This window comes from Silurus meridionalis, chromosome 18 (genome assembly GCF_014805685.1).
Source record: "Silurus meridionalis isolate SWU-2019-XX chromosome 18, ASM1480568v1, whole genome shotgun sequence".
Taxonomy (NCBI): Eukaryota; Metazoa; Chordata; class Actinopteri; order Siluriformes; family Siluridae; genus Silurus; species Silurus meridionalis.
The window spans coordinates 22,051,440-22,067,543 of record NC_060901.1 but is presented as its reverse complement, the minus strand read 5'-3'; the positions used below and the strand labels follow the sequence as shown (position 1 = coordinate 22,067,543).

General features: G+C 39.9%; 2 protein-coding genes across 4 annotated transcripts; one reads left to right on the top strand and one right to left on the bottom strand.

The window, feature by feature from the left end:
- Positions 1–1,458: 1,458 nt before the first annotated feature.
- Positions 1,459–5,087, top strand: LOC124401302 (carcinoembryonic antigen-related cell adhesion molecule 1-like). 2 transcript variants are annotated; one of them, XM_046873490.1, is made up of 5 exons: positions 1,459–2,068; positions 2,437–2,772; positions 3,038–3,316; positions 4,064–4,330; positions 4,884–5,087. In XM_046873490.1, exons 1-5 carry the CDS (start codon positions 2,020–2,022, stop codon positions 5,000–5,002), a joined length of 1,050 nt encoding a protein of 349 aa, XP_046729446.1. In that variant the 5' UTR covers positions 1,459–2,019; the 3' UTR covers positions 5,003–5,087. The 2 variants fall into 2 exon arrangements, with proteins under 2 accessions (XP_046729446.1, XP_046729447.1); XM_046873491.1 differs by lacking the exon at positions 2,437–2,772 and having other exon boundaries at positions 1,462–2,068.
- Positions 5,088–8,415: 3,328 nt separating this feature from the next.
- On the bottom strand, positions 8,416–12,283 carry LOC124401300 (histone-lysine N-methyltransferase PRDM9-like). 2 transcript variants are annotated; one of them, XM_046873486.1, is made up of 7 exons: positions 12,152–12,283; positions 11,594–11,681; positions 11,260–11,422; positions 10,443–10,714; positions 10,173–10,240; positions 9,881–10,071; positions 8,416–9,615 (listed from the first exon to the last, which is right to left on the bottom strand). In XM_046873486.1, the coding sequence occupies exons 1-7, from the start codon at positions 12,154–12,156 to the stop codon at positions 8,948–8,950; spliced, it is 1,455 nt and encodes a 484-aa protein (XP_046729442.1). In that variant the 5' UTR covers positions 12,157–12,283; the 3' UTR covers positions 8,416–8,947. The 2 variants fall into 2 exon arrangements, with proteins under 2 accessions (XP_046729442.1, XP_046729443.1); XM_046873487.1 differs by having other exon boundaries at positions 9,378–9,615; positions 9,876–10,071.
- Positions 12,284–16,104: the final 3,821 nt, after the last annotated feature.

The following is a 16,104-nucleotide window of genomic DNA, read 5'->3' as shown; positions in this document are numbered from 1 at the left end:
CTAAAAACCTCAAACAGGTGCATCTAATTTAGGATAATAAATGTAGTGGAGGTGGACATTTTAAAGGCAGACTAACAGGTCTTTGAGGGTCAGAATTCTAGCTGATAGACAGGTGTTCAAATACTTATTTGCAGCTGTATCATACAAATAAATAGTTTAAAAATCATATATTGTGATTTCTGGATTTTTTTTTTTAGATTATGTCTCTCACAGTGGACATGCACCTACGATGACAATTTCAGACCCCTCCATGATTTCTAAGTGGGAGAACTTGCAAAATAGCAGGGTGTTCAAATACTTATTTTCCTCACTGTATATAATCATTTCAATGAATAACTGGTTTTATTAATGGCTTGTAACGTTTACACTTGTGTAGCGAATTTATAAATATTTACGCAGACGTTTGGTCATTTCATATGAATGGCATTAACTAAAGAAATGCAGGCAATGTGTAGTCTTGTTTTTTGAGCATTTATGGAAATTTGAGAGGTGTTTATGTCTTCATTACTGTATGTTATGAAATGTGATCTAATCTGTAATATTTAATAACAAATAAATATATAGTATATACTTAGTGTATATATATATAGTAAAACATTAAATATTTTGCTACAAATCATCTGGTCTTTACTGACTCAATCATGCATCTTTTAAGCCAAAATGGCTGGGATTCTAACCAACAACTTCTTAACCCAGAGTTAAAGCTCATAACTCACAGCTCTTCTACAGAGCTTTTTAACCTCATACATGGAACCCTCTTGAGACTGACTGACAGTGCACTGTGCACTGGGACCCCCAGTATCCGACAGGTTTTGTTGCCTGGGAATCAATACAAAACCAATGCTTTGAGAGCGCAGGATTACTAGATCACCAACAGACAATAGATAAACAGATTATTTCTGTTAGATTGGCTTTCGTATTTTTAAAAATTTTGTTACTCCTTTTACTTCGTTAGTGTCACGGTGTGAGCGAAACAAAAGGCGGAAGCCGGAGTACAGCTCGCTCGGGTTTTAATGGCATGCGTGTGAGAGAGGTACACACACGCACACACACACACATACACACACGGCAGTCCTTAGGTTGAGAAAGACAGTCCGAGTAGCGCATAGGGAGAAGCGTAGCTGACCCGAGATGCACAGGGAGGGGAAGCGCAGCCGGTACGGGATTCTGGAGTCCGGATGAAACGGATGACAGAAGTCCTGTACGAAAGCCGGAACGACAAAACATGCAGTACGGGAAGTCCAACACAAACAATAACGAACGGGGAGTGAATGTGAGTGAGGGGCTTATGTAGGAGCGGGGTGGAGTGATGATGAGCTTCAGGTGTGCCTCGTTAAACCTGGAGCTTCAGAGAGAGTGGAGGCATGAGTGATGATGAGCTCCAGGTGTGCGTGGTTTAACCTGGAGCTCTATGGAGAGTGGAGGCTTAGAGAGCCACCAAAGGGGGCGTGGCAGGTGGTTCCCTGACAGTTAGATTTCTTATTTAGGTTCCATTTCTAGTTGACATTTGATAGATGCCCCCTTATACAGACCGACTTACAAAGTGTTTGGAAGTTTTCATTAATAATTATTTTTTTTAAATAATTTTTTTTTTGCTGGTTCCATTAGTCTATAATTCTTAAAATAAAGATGTGAAAAACCCTGGAAAAGGTCTTGAAGACTGCTAGACCCTCAGCTGTTTGGACATCAAGTGGAAGTTCATTCCACATCCTAAATGCCAAGATTTATTAAACAGACAAGATTCTGGAACATGTGCGTCTGCAACTGCAACTGAGAGGTAGAGGTTTTAGCTTTGTAGGCAACATCAGTGTTTTAAATCTGATTCAAACAGCTACAGGAAGCAGGTAGCCCCAAGCCCCAAGGCTGCTTGCAATGAGCAAATTTAAAGGTCACTAGAGGGCGTCACTACATGTTTGCATCGTTCTTTTAGCCCTGTTAGGACGGCCACCCATAAATATATACAGCCTTTACAACAAGTCTGTTTCCTGGTTGTGACTTGAACAATACAAACAGTTCACAATGGATTTATTCAATCTGTGCTTGCTTTTGTTATTTCTATCAGAAATGGGTAAGTATTTATGCATCTGAAATGTTATGCTTTCCAATAAATGAGTTAAGTTCAGTATGTAAAATGCCTATACAAGATTATCAATCTACAGCATGATTGTTAAATCTGAGTCTCATGGACATTTCACCATTATAGCAAATCTAAATTGGTTTAATAAAATACAACAATTGTAAATTTTCAATGTCGATTTTTGTATAACTGCTTGATCTGTCATGGGTTATTATTTACTATATATTTAAACATTATTACTGTCAGCTTTACATTGAATTTCTTGAAAAGAATCTTGAAAAATCCTGTAATTTTACTTCTCAATGTAGGCTGCATTGTTTAAAGCAGTTGGACAATTCTGATATTTCTTGCCCCTTCAGGTTTCTGTTCTGGAGAAGAACTTGTGTTGCCAGCAGGGTTGTATGGCATCAAGGGTAGAAGTGTCAACTTCACAGCAGTGGTTCCTGCTTTCACTGAGGCTTTATTTGTGACTTGGAGATTCACTCCCAGAACCGGTTTCAGTGTTCCCATCGTTACATCTTCCCACCTGTCTGAACGGGTGTCTGAGAGCTACAGCAGTCGTGTAAAATATTACTGGAGCTCATACACACTAGAATTGAACTCACTTATTCATGCTGATAATGGAATTTATATTCTGACTATAGTCGACTCCAATCTGGACCAGCTGGTGGGTCGGACTAGGCTGGTGGTGCTGAGTATGTTATATCTAATTGTGGGCTTAAAAACGAGACTTTACATTTTATGTCTGAACCACAATGTCTATAAGCACTCATTTGCTGAATAAAACAGTCATGCTGCAGCTTTGTGGGTGTCAAATGTTCTAAAAAAAATAGTAAACCAACTGTGATGCAAAAGCTTCATGCAAATTTGTTAAATACATATTTGAACTTCCTCTACTGTATGCCAGCTTGGCTCTTTTTCTTTAACAAACTAATGCATTTTTTATTTGATTTTTCGCAGCACCTGTGGCAGAAGTTAGTATCACCTCTAACCTTCCTGAAGCAGTGGAATACAACAGCACTGTAGTCTTTACCTGCTCTGCCAAAGGATCCTTTCTCTCTTACACATGGTTAAACAATTCAGCTCCTGTGGTGGTGGATGGGAAGCACGTGGTGCAGAACAACAACCAGCTCATCATTAGTGAAGTTTTCCGCACGGACCTGCAAGGGCCAATCCACTGCACAGCCAAGAATCAACTTGAATCGGAAACTAGTTCTGCTTTCAACCTCGCCATCAACTGTAAGTCCACAAAGTGGACTGTTTGTTGAGTAAATTGTTGAGTATAACTAAAGAAGCTTGTTGTATAAATAGAGCACCAAATATCACTTCCTGTTAATTATTTAGTGCCGTACTTTTGGGTTGTGCATTATTATTACTATTATTATTATTATCATCACCATACTGTACCAATAAGCTACCACCTCCCCAGTCTAGACGTTTCACCATTTGAAAATATTTGCCACATAATGAAACGAAGAACACAACAAAGGACACCCAGAACTGAATGGATAACATTTCTCTCCCAAAACGTTAGCAACTGGTCTCCTCAGTTCCCGGATGTATTCGGACAGAAGACTTGATGCTACACAGTGGTAAACATGGCCCTGTCCCAAATTGAAAATGACCTTATTTCTTCCTTAAAATGTTGTATATTCTCAAGATCTTTTTTTGGTTTATTGTGAATAGAATACGGATTTATGAGAAATCATTGCATTGTTTTTTATTTACATTTTACACTACACATTTTTGGACTTGGGACTGTAGTTGAAATTGCCAATTTAAAAAGAAATGGTGGCGCATTAGGGACATGGGTGTAAATTGGGAGGGGGTTTTAAATGAACTGAAAATGATCACAATTCCAATGTTGAACTCTGCCCATTAAACCTTCAGAAATGTATTTGTTAAAAAAATTCATTAACGACTTAATTCAAATTGTCAAAACATCGTCAACTTAATCCCACATCTTTCCTCTAAATCTTTCCTCAGATGGCCCGGATCGTATTACTATAAAACGAGAACCTGCTGATGATGTCCTGAAAAATGGCTCAACCGTGATATTGTCCTGTTCAGCCCAGTCCGTCCCTGCTGCTGAGTTCACATGGCTTTTTAATGATGTCAAGCTTCCGCCAAAGAATTCTACAGTAATTCTGTCCAATGTTGGAATACAACAAAGTGGCAACTACAGTTGCATTGCCTACAACAGCAAGACCAAGCGCTATGCCACTTCAGAACTTACCACACTGACTGTCATAGGTGAGCCACACTTTCATATACACAGACCAGACATAATATTATGACATTATAACATTTTGAGCGGTGTATTAAATAACACTGTTCTCTTCATCAAGGCACCTGTTAGTGGGTGGATATATTTATTAGGCAGCGAGTGAACATTTTCTCCTCAAAGTTGAAGTGTTAGAAGCAGAAAAAAATGGGCAAATGTAAGGATTGGAGCGAGTCTGGGGCCAAATTGTGGTGGCTAGACGACTGGGGCTGAGCATCTCCAAAATTGTAGATCTTGTGTGCTGTTCCCTGTCTGCAGTGGTCCAGTATCTATAAAAAGTTCTTCAAGAAAGGAACAGTGGTGAACCGGCGACAGGGTCATGGGCGGCCGAGGCTCATTGATGCATGTAGGGAGCAAAGGCTGGTCCGTGTGGTCATAATGTTATGCCTGGTCAATGCATACAATAATCAAAATGTGTTTTTTTTTTTTTATGATAGTTTTGGATAGCTACACTTTAAAGTACTTAAGGGCTGCATTGTAATGTCTCTGTTTCGGTATGTGTTGCATCTTTTGTGTGTACAGAAACAGGAAAGATACATTCGGACGGCCAGTTTTCCGATAGAACCATCGTTACAATCGCCATTGCTGTTCTGCTGCTCTTGGAAATCATTGTCGTTGTCTTCGTCAGTTTCAAGCATTAATCGAATGTTTTCTTTAGTTATTGTTGCTTCTACTTCCTTGAACTGCTCTAAAAAAAAGAGGAATAAAAACCAAGTTTTTAACTTCTGTCTTTGCCTGCTGTCTACATTTTCTTTGTTTTTATATATTAATGTCTAATAAACACTGGTGTTTCATAGCACTCTTTTTCTGCACCTTCTTTTAACTGTACTTGCATCTGTCTCCAACACCACTCACTGGCATTTGTTGGTGTATAGCCATGTAACATTTAAGGTGGAAAATGTTCTAATGTGGTTTCTCTTGGTTGTATTTATGTATTTAAGCACCTGTGTGAAATTTTGGTCAATAATGGTACACAATGCCCAGTCAGATCAAACGGTGGACACTTTTTTTTTTTGGTATACCACTAAAATAATGATTAGAGTAAGTGGCATTTAAGGTGGCGATGTTTGCTGAAGACGGCTCTGCATGGTCAGCCTAAAGAAACATTACATTACTGTGGATGGTGAGCAATTAGAAAGTCAAGTCAAGTCAAGTCAAGTTTATGTCTATTGCACTTTTCACAACAGACATTGTCTAAAGGCAGCTTTACAGAAATCAACAGTCAAGGTGAATAGTGTGCATTTATCCCTGATGAGCAGCAGTGGCGACTGTGGCAAGGAAAAACTCCCTTAGATGTTATGAGGAAGAAACCTTGAGAGGAACCAGACTCAAAAGGGGAACCCATCCTCATTTGGGTGACATCAAGATCATAAATCTTCAACAATACAGAACACCGGAGAGAGAGAACTAACATGAGTACTGGAGTATAAGATTATAAGTAATGTTCTTTCTACAGTCTTATACAGTTTATGGTTATAAAACTAGGAGCTACTGAGCTCAACATTTGTGATCATCACAGATCCAGCACCAGCTTCTCCATGCCAGAGCCTTTAAACACTCCAGGAGGTCCAATGTCAAAACTACACACATGTAGTGGGATCCAATTGGCACTGGTACGTCTCTAGATGACGAGAAAGATGGACAGAAATGAACAAACTTTAGCTTAGGAACAGTCAACAATAGCTCAACAATAGCTTTACAGTCAAGTCCCTATCACTGAACAGTTGATAGAGTGAAGAATGAATGAATGAATGTCATCCAGACAAGGACGGGTTCCATTTTAAATCCGATTCCTCTCAACGTTTCTTCCTCATTTCGTCTTAGGGACTTGTTCCTTGCGACCTTTGCCTCTGGCACGCTCATTACAGATAAACTAACAGGGATACATTTATAAAGAAAACAATATGACAGACTGAACAGTCCATGATAGAACAATGCATAAGTATTAAGGTTTTACCATAAAAGTTAAAGTGTATTGCAGAGTCCCCGTCCCTGTTTCAGCAAAAAAAAAAAAAAACACAAACCAGCCCACCAGCAGGAAGCGAAACTATGGCAGCTATTAAAATGAGCATGTTGTGACTGTGGTTTGGACACAGGAGAGAGAGCTGTAAGAGGTCCACTGAAAAATAGCACATTTTAGGCAGGAAACTGGTAAAGAAAATGGTACCGGATTAAAAACGTTTGAGTAGACCAGTGTGTTTGGCTTCTCTGCAGGGGTTAAAGATTCAGTATTACAGTGGCTTCAGATCTACTGTCTTTTTACGTTTTTATCAAAGCTCATGGATTAAGATTAAATAATGGTGAATGATCCTGCATGGTTCTCTTTAATTTCCAAGTAAAGTCCTAATTTAAGTTTTTTGGAGAGAAATAAGCACCCCTATTGTACACCTGGGATTGGCATTCTTGTGCCTGTAGCAAATTCTCCTGTTTTATCCAGAAATTCCCTCTTCCCAACTTTCCCTAATGATATCCAAGATGCCACAAGGATTTTACGACCCTATTAAAACTTGAAGCATCGGATGAAACTGCTTCACCAGGTCATCTATTTGTGGATGGTGGATCAATTTAATCCCCAGCAGGCTATAACACAGGCTATAAAACAGGCCATAAGTAAATGCAGTGTTTTATCCTCCAAAAGCCCTTCCATTGGTTTTTAGGGAGCTACAGAAGACCGTGGTTCAAGCTACTGCAGCAGCCCCTGCACTGGCCGAGCAAAGTTGCTAAATAAGATTCAGTTAGCAGAGGTGTGAAGAGTACCTTAAATTCATACTTGAGTAAAAGTATAGATCCCTTACTGCAACTCCATTTCAAGCTCAAAGTCAAATATTCCAATATGTGTAAAAGTCTTAGAGTATCTGATGTCTCATACTGGACGTAGGCTCAAAGATGCATTAGTCCTAGTCAACACTAAGACACGTGTAACACCTCTTTTATTAAATTTGAAATCTTTGATACTCAGTAAAAGTAAAATCTTCGTAATTTCCGGACTATTAAGCGCAACCAAATATAAGCCGCACCCACTGAATTTGACAAAGATTTTTATTTTGAACATAAAGTCTACACTGAAACTAATGAACTTTACACAGGCTTTAACGAAAGACAGTGTCTGTTACACGGCTTGTATCTAAACAGTAGCCTACCAAGAAAGTCATTGTTCACTGTCTTCCTCCTTCCTTTCACAACTATTTCTCTCGGGAGTTTATCTTTTGGCATCGTCGTGCGTTTAAAAATCACCATCGGTGAAGCTTTTCTCCCGATGCCGTGCAGCTCAGAACACAGGTGAAGTGTTTTTTCATGCCCGGTTGTTTTCAGCGTGACGAATGATCCGCATTTCCTGTAGACAGTCCGAGTGAGCGGCAGGTCGAACGTCAGAGGAACCTCATCCATATTTATGATGTGGGGCGGCCCGATTCAGTGGGAGCGCATCTGATTTAATATAAAGAGTTTAATTGGTTCACCTGAACCCCTTCAGCAATTTCATTGGGCTCAATTTTTTGTCTTGAAGCTTGTGAAACCAGGAAAAACCCCAGGAAAAATCCATAAATTAGCTGCCTTGTTGTTTTAGCCGCGGGGTTCAAAGCGTGGGAAAAAAGTAGCGGCTTATAGTCCGGAAAATACAGTATACAGTATGCAGCAGTATTTATACGAGCCCTTGTCACAGTATAAACTGAAAAACAGGATGTAAGGGATAGAAATTTACTAAACATGCAGTGTAAACGCGTTTTATTTAAATGCTATCAAAAGCTACCTGGCCACAGTAATGTCCTTCTAAACCAAATAACTGGTTGTGCCACACTTGGCGGCAACAACTGCAATAAGACGTTTGCGAAAACTGGCAACAAGTCTTTTACATTTCTGTTACAGACCCCAATTAAAGAAGTGAGAAAAAAAAATTACCCCTGGACCCCTGCATTAAAATATGCTAAATTAATTTAGTAGTCAAAGTCATACTTCAACCAATTCACATTATTTAGCATCAGTGTTTATGCACTGACGGCTCACAAATCTCCATAAAAGGCAAAGCTCACAGAGCTGACGAAGGAACGTCCGAGTGTTTAAGACCAGCAACCGTTTTTATTTCTGCCATATTAATAAACTCAAAGCATTATATATTCTTATTATTTATATTAAAATATTCTTTTTAAACATCCCATTACACATTTAGTACCATTCCTTGTTCGAATAACTTTTAATATGCATTATTAAGGGTAGTTTGATACTCATATAGATGAAGGGAGGCCTGAAATGTCGTTCCAATTCACTTGATTGAGTGCTTTAGCAGGCCACACAAGATCTTCCAGCCCAATAAAAGCAGATCTTCATGGGATCTGTCTAGAATTTGTAGTGTTTTTTATGGAGAAGCAACTGCCTGTTTTGGGATACTTTTCAGCGCTCGCGGTACATCTAATTCTCCACCACAAGGTGGCAGCGGTACGGCTTCGTTCCAGAGTGACTGAGCAGGTGCCGTTCCAGACTATGGCGCAGGGTAAAATTCTTGCCGCACTCTGCACAGAAATGCGGCTTCACTCCGGTGTGAATGAGGGAATGCTTGGTAAGATCGGGCTTGTTCCTGAAGCGTTTCACTGTTAGCAAACGTGCGGCCGTTCGTCTCTGTGCATGCGCTGATGCTTCCGGAGGTACTGCCACACCGCAAAGCTCTTGTTGCACTGGTTGCAGCGGTGCGGCTTCTCGCCCGTGTGAATGAGCTGGTGAATCCTAAATGAGAACCTGTTGGCGAACCTCTTTCCACACTGCGTGCACAAGTGCGGCTTCTCGCCCGTATGAATGCGGATGTGCTGCAGGAGGAGGGGTTTCGTATAAAAACTTTTCCCGCACTGCGTGCACAAGTGCGGCCTTTCTCCCGTGTGAATGTGCAGGTGCTCTTGGAGATGCCACGGCTGCTTGAAAATCTTTCCACAATGCGAGCACTGGTGCCCACCCCTGTGGCAGCGCTGGTGCCGTTTGAGAAAACCCAGCGAGAGAAAAGATTTTTCACATTCTGAACAGCGATACGGCCTCGGCCTACTAGAACCGCTCCCCCCAACTGAGGAGGGCTGAAATTCCTGCTGCGTTTCTTTAGTAGAACTGAGAGTCGGATCAGATGTTTCCTGACTGGAGGCTTGTTCGAGCTTTCTGGATTCTTGCAGTCTCACATACTCTTCTTGGTGGCATCGCTTGATGTGGTTGTCAAGGTAAAGTCGAGTGGTGTAGGAAACAGAGCACAGGGAGCAGGAGATTTGTATTCGAGCTCCTCCTGGGAAAGAAAAAATAAAAAGAGTGGGGGAAAAGATCAGAAATCAAATGATATTCGTTTTGAGAACTAACAAATTGTAAAGGGGTAACCACAAACACTCATATATTCAGTCCTGGTTCAGGGAATTATTTAGGACCACAAAGACATACTGTATGGACCTAAAATAGTACTCTGGAAGAATCTCTGGTAAAGCAGATGAATATACATTACATAACAAATCAGTGACAATTTAAATTTAAAAAGAAAAACATTTTTTTTACCTTACCATTTGCAGAGCATTTCTTCCTCCAGAGGTAGACAAACGTTGGGCCCAGATCTCTGGCGTATTTCTCATCGTACCACAGCAAGAGCTCCTGGCCTGGATTGATGGACCGACAGCAGCGGTACAGAATTCCCCCTTGATACTGAAACGCCTCAAGGTTTTGCTCTCCATTCTTACGAGCGCAATTCACATACCTGAGGAGGAAGTAGTAGAAAAGGAGAGAAACATCAAAAATTTAATTTACATATATACATAAATATCACTAAGTCCCAACAACGTGACATATATTCCTCACCTTAACCAGTTAGCATGAATCTCTCTCCTGGCATCGATGTATTTTTCACACTGTCTGCTCGTGTATATCTGGAATTTAAAAAACAAAAAAAACAAAAAAAAAAAAAAAAAAAAAACAAAACACACAATCACAATATGCTACACCGGAACAACAATACTCCATGTACAACTGTCCTTTCACTACAAATGGTGATACATTTAAGATTCTACTCTATATTTACACTATGAACAAACATTTTTGGACACCCGTGTATAAGATTGGCCCCCTTACCACCCATGAGTAGCCACTCTTCATGGCATCTTCTTTGTTTACCAGCAGTCCCTGGTAGGGTCCGAAATGTGCCCCCACTGGAACGAGCTCCCCCTTATTAAACACTCCCAGGCCTGCGCCAGGAATACTGGATTTCTGAATCTCTAGTCCAGGAGGAAGAGTTTGTCTGGCTCGGTCAGCGACCCCCATGGGAACGGGAGTGTCGGGGATGAAGTGTGCCAGACCGTGGACCTCACACTTGTTAAAGAAGAACGACTGGCAATCTTCACAAACTAAAAAGAGAAAAAAAAAAAAAAGTGTGTTCACTTTTAACCAGCTGTAACAAATGGGCGGAGTCAACCTGCTGTAATGTAAGCAGGCGGAGTTAACCTGCTGTAATGTAAATGGGTGGGACTAAACTGTGGTAATGTAAATGAGTGGGGCTAACATGCTGTAAGATAAATTGGTGGGGCTTATCTCATGCAAAGTAAAGGGGTGGGGCCAACCAGCTGTAAAGTGACCTGGGTGGAGTTAACCTGTTGTAAAGTGACCTGGGCAGGGCTAACCTGCTGTAAAGTGACCTGGGCGGGGCTAACCTGCTGTAAAGTGACCTGGGCGGGGGTAAACTGCTGTAAAGTGACCTGGGCGGGGCTAACCTGCTGTAAAGTGACCTGGGTGGGGGTAAACTGCTGTAAAGTGACCTGGGTGGAGCTAACCTGCTGTAAAGTGACCTGGGCGGAGCTAACCTGCTGTAAAGTGACCTGGGCGGAGCTTACCTGCTGTAAAGTGACCTGGGCGGACCTAACCTGCTGTAAAGTGACCTGGCGTGATGTCTTACAGAGGAAGTCATTTTCATCAGCTTCCTCCTCATGAATGGAAACTTCAGGTGTGCTGGGGAGGTCATTTTCATAATCACTGCTGCTCAGCTCCAAGGTTTCCTCTGTGTTTGGACGGTCTTCCTTCTCTTCACCTTCATTCCCCTTTTTCAAGTCCTCACACAGCTACAGATCAAAAAACAATCACAATTGTAGAGCAAAGATCATCCGTGCTGTTCAGGTTATAGCAGTTTAGTTTGATAGGATGACAGAAATATGATGTTATGAGTAGCAGGACACCTTTAGACCATTGATGAATTGAGGAGGTAGAAAACAGAAGCCTGGTTCAATCTTTACCTGTGAAGAATTAGTATCTGAAGACTTCCTGGGATACGTTTCCTGCGGTACGTTTCCTGCGGAACTCCTTTTATTTAATTTTTTTGACCTAGAAAAAAAGTTATAAATCATTTGTACATCCAATTGTTTAGAACGTCTTTGGATGCAAATTTTTCTTTTATTCGAACAACGACAATGCACAAAGAAGATCTGCTTTATATGGGCTGGAGTGGAAAATCCAGGAGAGTGAAACTCATTATAACAACACATGGGGACTAAATCTGGAATGGGATGTTCAATCAATCTTTTGGCTGAACAGTTACTGGAACAATGTGTAGTAGAATATAGCTAATCAGATATGCACATGCAACGTGTGTGTGTGTAACTTCTATTAAAATGTTCTTCTGATGTGTATGAAATACTATAGCTTGCTGTGTGTGTGTGTGTGTGTGTCTGTGTGTGTGTGTGTGTGCCGACATTTTGGTCCATGTGTGCACTCTTCCTCCAAACCCCCACATACTTCTACATGACAGCAGAGATGGAGTCTGGGGTTCACACAGAGAATGGGATGAAACTTACCTCATGGCTGAAAGCAGCTTCAATTCCTTACAGAAACTCGATTTAAAAAAAACGTCAATATAAATATAAAGTGTTCGGCCATTTATACAGATGTTCAGCCGACACGTGAAAAGCAGTTGGAGAAGCAGTGATCAGGCGCGTTACTGCCACCTCGTGGATGGGAGCGGATTTTCAGGCAGGACTGAAATATTATAAATTATGTGGTTTCTGAAGTTAGAACATCTGTAACATCTGAGTTATCTGTAACTCCATATGATAGCAATACACACCTAAATCCAGAGACATTTTTTCCTGTAATTGGAAATGTTATATCATTAAAGCAATAATGGAGCACAAAAATCTATCTTCCCAAAAGAGTGGACCTTATTATAACAGCACATGGAAACTAAATGTGGACCTGGATGTTTAAAAAGCACATACCTATCTTATAGTTATCAATCTTATGACTGAACAGTTACAGAAACTGTGTTTAAATATTAATTAATTAATTGAAGATTCCTGATTTATGGTTATTGTGTACCCTGAACACAAGTCGGTAGACAGCATTCATTTCTATGCTCATCAAATCTATCTATCTATCTATCTATCTATCTATCTATCTATCTATCTATCTATCTATCTATCTATCTATCTATCTATCTATCTATCTAATCGAACCGATTGGCCATTTATGTTGCAGAATCATAAATGACCAGTAGGTGGTGCAATAACGCGATTTAACGATTTTTTCATGAGATCCAGGACACAATTCTGTTTTGTTTTTTTTCCTTTCAGTTTATTTACTTGAGAAAGTTCTTCATGTAAATATGTTAATATTATCAGATAAATATGGCCCTGGAATGGACATTTTCTTAGTCCAACCATAAAAGCACTTATATGAAGAGATTTATTATAACCACCAGTATAACTGATTTACAGGGAAATGTAGACTGTTGTGAACAGTGTGATGTGTTTGCATGGAAAACAGGAAACATCCTCCACATTATCGGTTGTTCAAACAAATCTTTATTTTTAATTGAAGATTTAACATCACGTAACCTTTGTGTTCTAATTCTTTTAAAAGGAGTTCAGTAGAGTTGAGGTCATAGTTTTATAGCAGACCAGTCAAGATCTTCTGTTCCAAACCATGCACAACATATCTTCATGGAGCTGACTTTGTGCACAGGAGCATTCTAATGCAGGAACAGTATTGGGTCTCCTAATTCAAGTGAAGGAAAAAACTTTGTGGGAACATTATGAGAAAAGTGTATAGTGTACCTCCGCTATAAACCACTTTGTGGCCAGCTGGTTAAAATTCATTAAACACAAAAAGGGATAGAACTGCCACCTTGTGGTCAATCGAGGGATTTTGTGTAAAGAAACGTTACAGATACAGAAAAAACAGTAATTGTGAGTGAATCAAGGAAAACAATAAAAAAATAACAGCAAGCATTTTTCCAGCCAGAAATGACTAGACAAAACTAAGAGTACACACTTGTGAAAAAAAAGATCAACAAACCTGTGTACAGAGCAAACATGTCCTTTTTTTCATTTGGTAATAAAGTGAGCTGCTCATTTGCTTCCATCAGTCAAATCACATATGCAAACCTCTCAAAGCACTTCACCTACTTTACCTAAAGCCTCAATTAACACAAATCAGAGTCTCGATGGACTAGTTTAGGGCACGAGAAGAGTGACGTTCACCAGAATAGGAAATGTCATGTTTTTTCATGATTAAAGTCAACATAAAGTTAATATGTTTAAAGCTAATGATTAAAAGTCAACATTAAATGTCTGGTCACGTGAACAGAGATGATTTGGTCAGCCTTTTGGGTAAAGCCTTACAAGACCTTTTACTCTGAGCTCCGTTGGTTAAAGCTTAATTGTTTGTATGATATTTATGTAGAATTCAATGAATGTGCAAAGGATATGCAGATGGTGAGCCGAGAATCTGCCTGTGTATTTTCTTGATAAATGAACTGTAACAGGGTTTGTCCATTGGGAACAGGCCATTCATGGATACTCAGATTTTGTCCCATTAAATTTGCTTTGCTTTGCTCTTACATCGACATTAGAGATCATTATCTGAGTTAAACTAAAAGTAGATTTGAAGGCAAAAGAAGCTCCAAGCAGGTGCTGGTCATTTGAAAGCTTTATACCTGTTTAGTCCCATTAGGTAGACTGTCTGCACATCTGATGCTGAACCAATATATGATACATTCATATAATAATATCAAATCAAAGAGCAAACACACAGGTGTCCCAGGCATGGATGGGGCATTTAGACCCATATACAATAACCTGGATATATAAGCAAGAAGTACATCCACAGCATAAAGTACATCCATTAGAGTTTTGGACCTGTAGGCTGTGTTTATTCGAAATGTCAAATATTTTTTACTGTGTGAAGGTCTGTCTCATTTGCTCACAGTTGATATTGAATAGAAGAATCACCTGCACCAGGTGTCAGCTGATATAATGCTTTTTACATATGATTCATTTCGCCAAGACTGACATTTACCTTAGACTTAAAAACAAAATTGACCTGGAACTGTAATTTATCTCAGACTCTAATTTACCACACATTTAAAATCTACCACAAACTGTCATTTATCTCAGACTATAATTTATCACAAACTGCAATTCGCCTGCATGTGGAGCAACTTGATTTGACAACAAATAGACAAATCTGGGTTGCACCGAATGTCCATTTATAGCAGATATACGATGTTGCAGGTTACAGTGACGATGATCAGAAGCGGAAAGAAGTCCTGAGTCAATGTAGCAGACTGTTGACATTAACTACAGTCCAATCTATCCTCAAAGCTCCTGTTCTTACTCCGGAATTTCATGGAACCACCCAAAAAACAATTCTCGTTGCTTTGATCAAATTGCGAAAGCTTTCATTTTCATTTAATCGATTGTGTTATGTCATGTTGATCGAAATATATGATGCTGGTTTCACCTAAATAGTCCACCCAAAACCCCCCCAAACATCTCGGCATCAGTTCATTGCATGTCATTGAATGCAAAATGGCTAAACCAGTCTTGCTAACTTGTTAAACTGTCTGTTGCTAATATAAATCAAATATGCAAGTGGGTATTCCGAGAAAATGCTGAAAAGGCCTTGATGTGGTACACAGTAACCGAATGAAAACATCTATCTATCTGTCTGTCTGTCTGTCTGTCTGTCTGTCTGTCTGTCTGTCTGTCTGTCTGTCTGTCTGTCTGTTTGTCTGTCTGTGTCTGTCTGTCTGTTTGCCTGCCTGCCTGCCTGTCTGCCTGCCTGCCTGTCTGTCTGTCTGTCTGTCTGTCTGCCTGTCTGTCTGTTTAAGCTAATGAAGATAGCGAGCTACTAGTCATCAAAGTGTCCTGATATGGACACACAAAGACACATGGATGGGATGAACACTTTGGGGACATTCGGTGTGACACTCAGACCTCGTTAACAAGATTCTCTATACGGACAAAAGATTGAGCCTCATGTGCTTTTTTAACATCCCACTCCACATTCAATTGCCATTTCCTCTTATAATAACCTCCACTCTTCTGGGAAGATGTTCCACTAGATTTTGGAGTGTGCTTGTAAAGATTTGCTCTCATTCAACCACAAGGGCATTGGTAAAGTCTCAAGAACTTCCATTTCAACCCATGTAAACAATATCATAGCTGATTTACATGACCACATACTGTATGGTTGGGAAAATTAGATGTTTTTGCTTAAAAGCAAATTTGTGTGTACGATGTTCGTCTAGTTTTCTAGGATCGACGTTCTTCACGTTGTTTCTACTTTTAGAACCCTGGCCTATTTTGGAGCATTTTGTTAAACAGCATCTAACATTATATCACTATGGTAATTCATACATCTTATTATATTTTCATACATTCCTAGAAAACAGAATCCTTTACAATAAAAGGATTAACAATAAATACATTTATTTGCATCTGAGGAAACTACAATTATTTTGCACCTT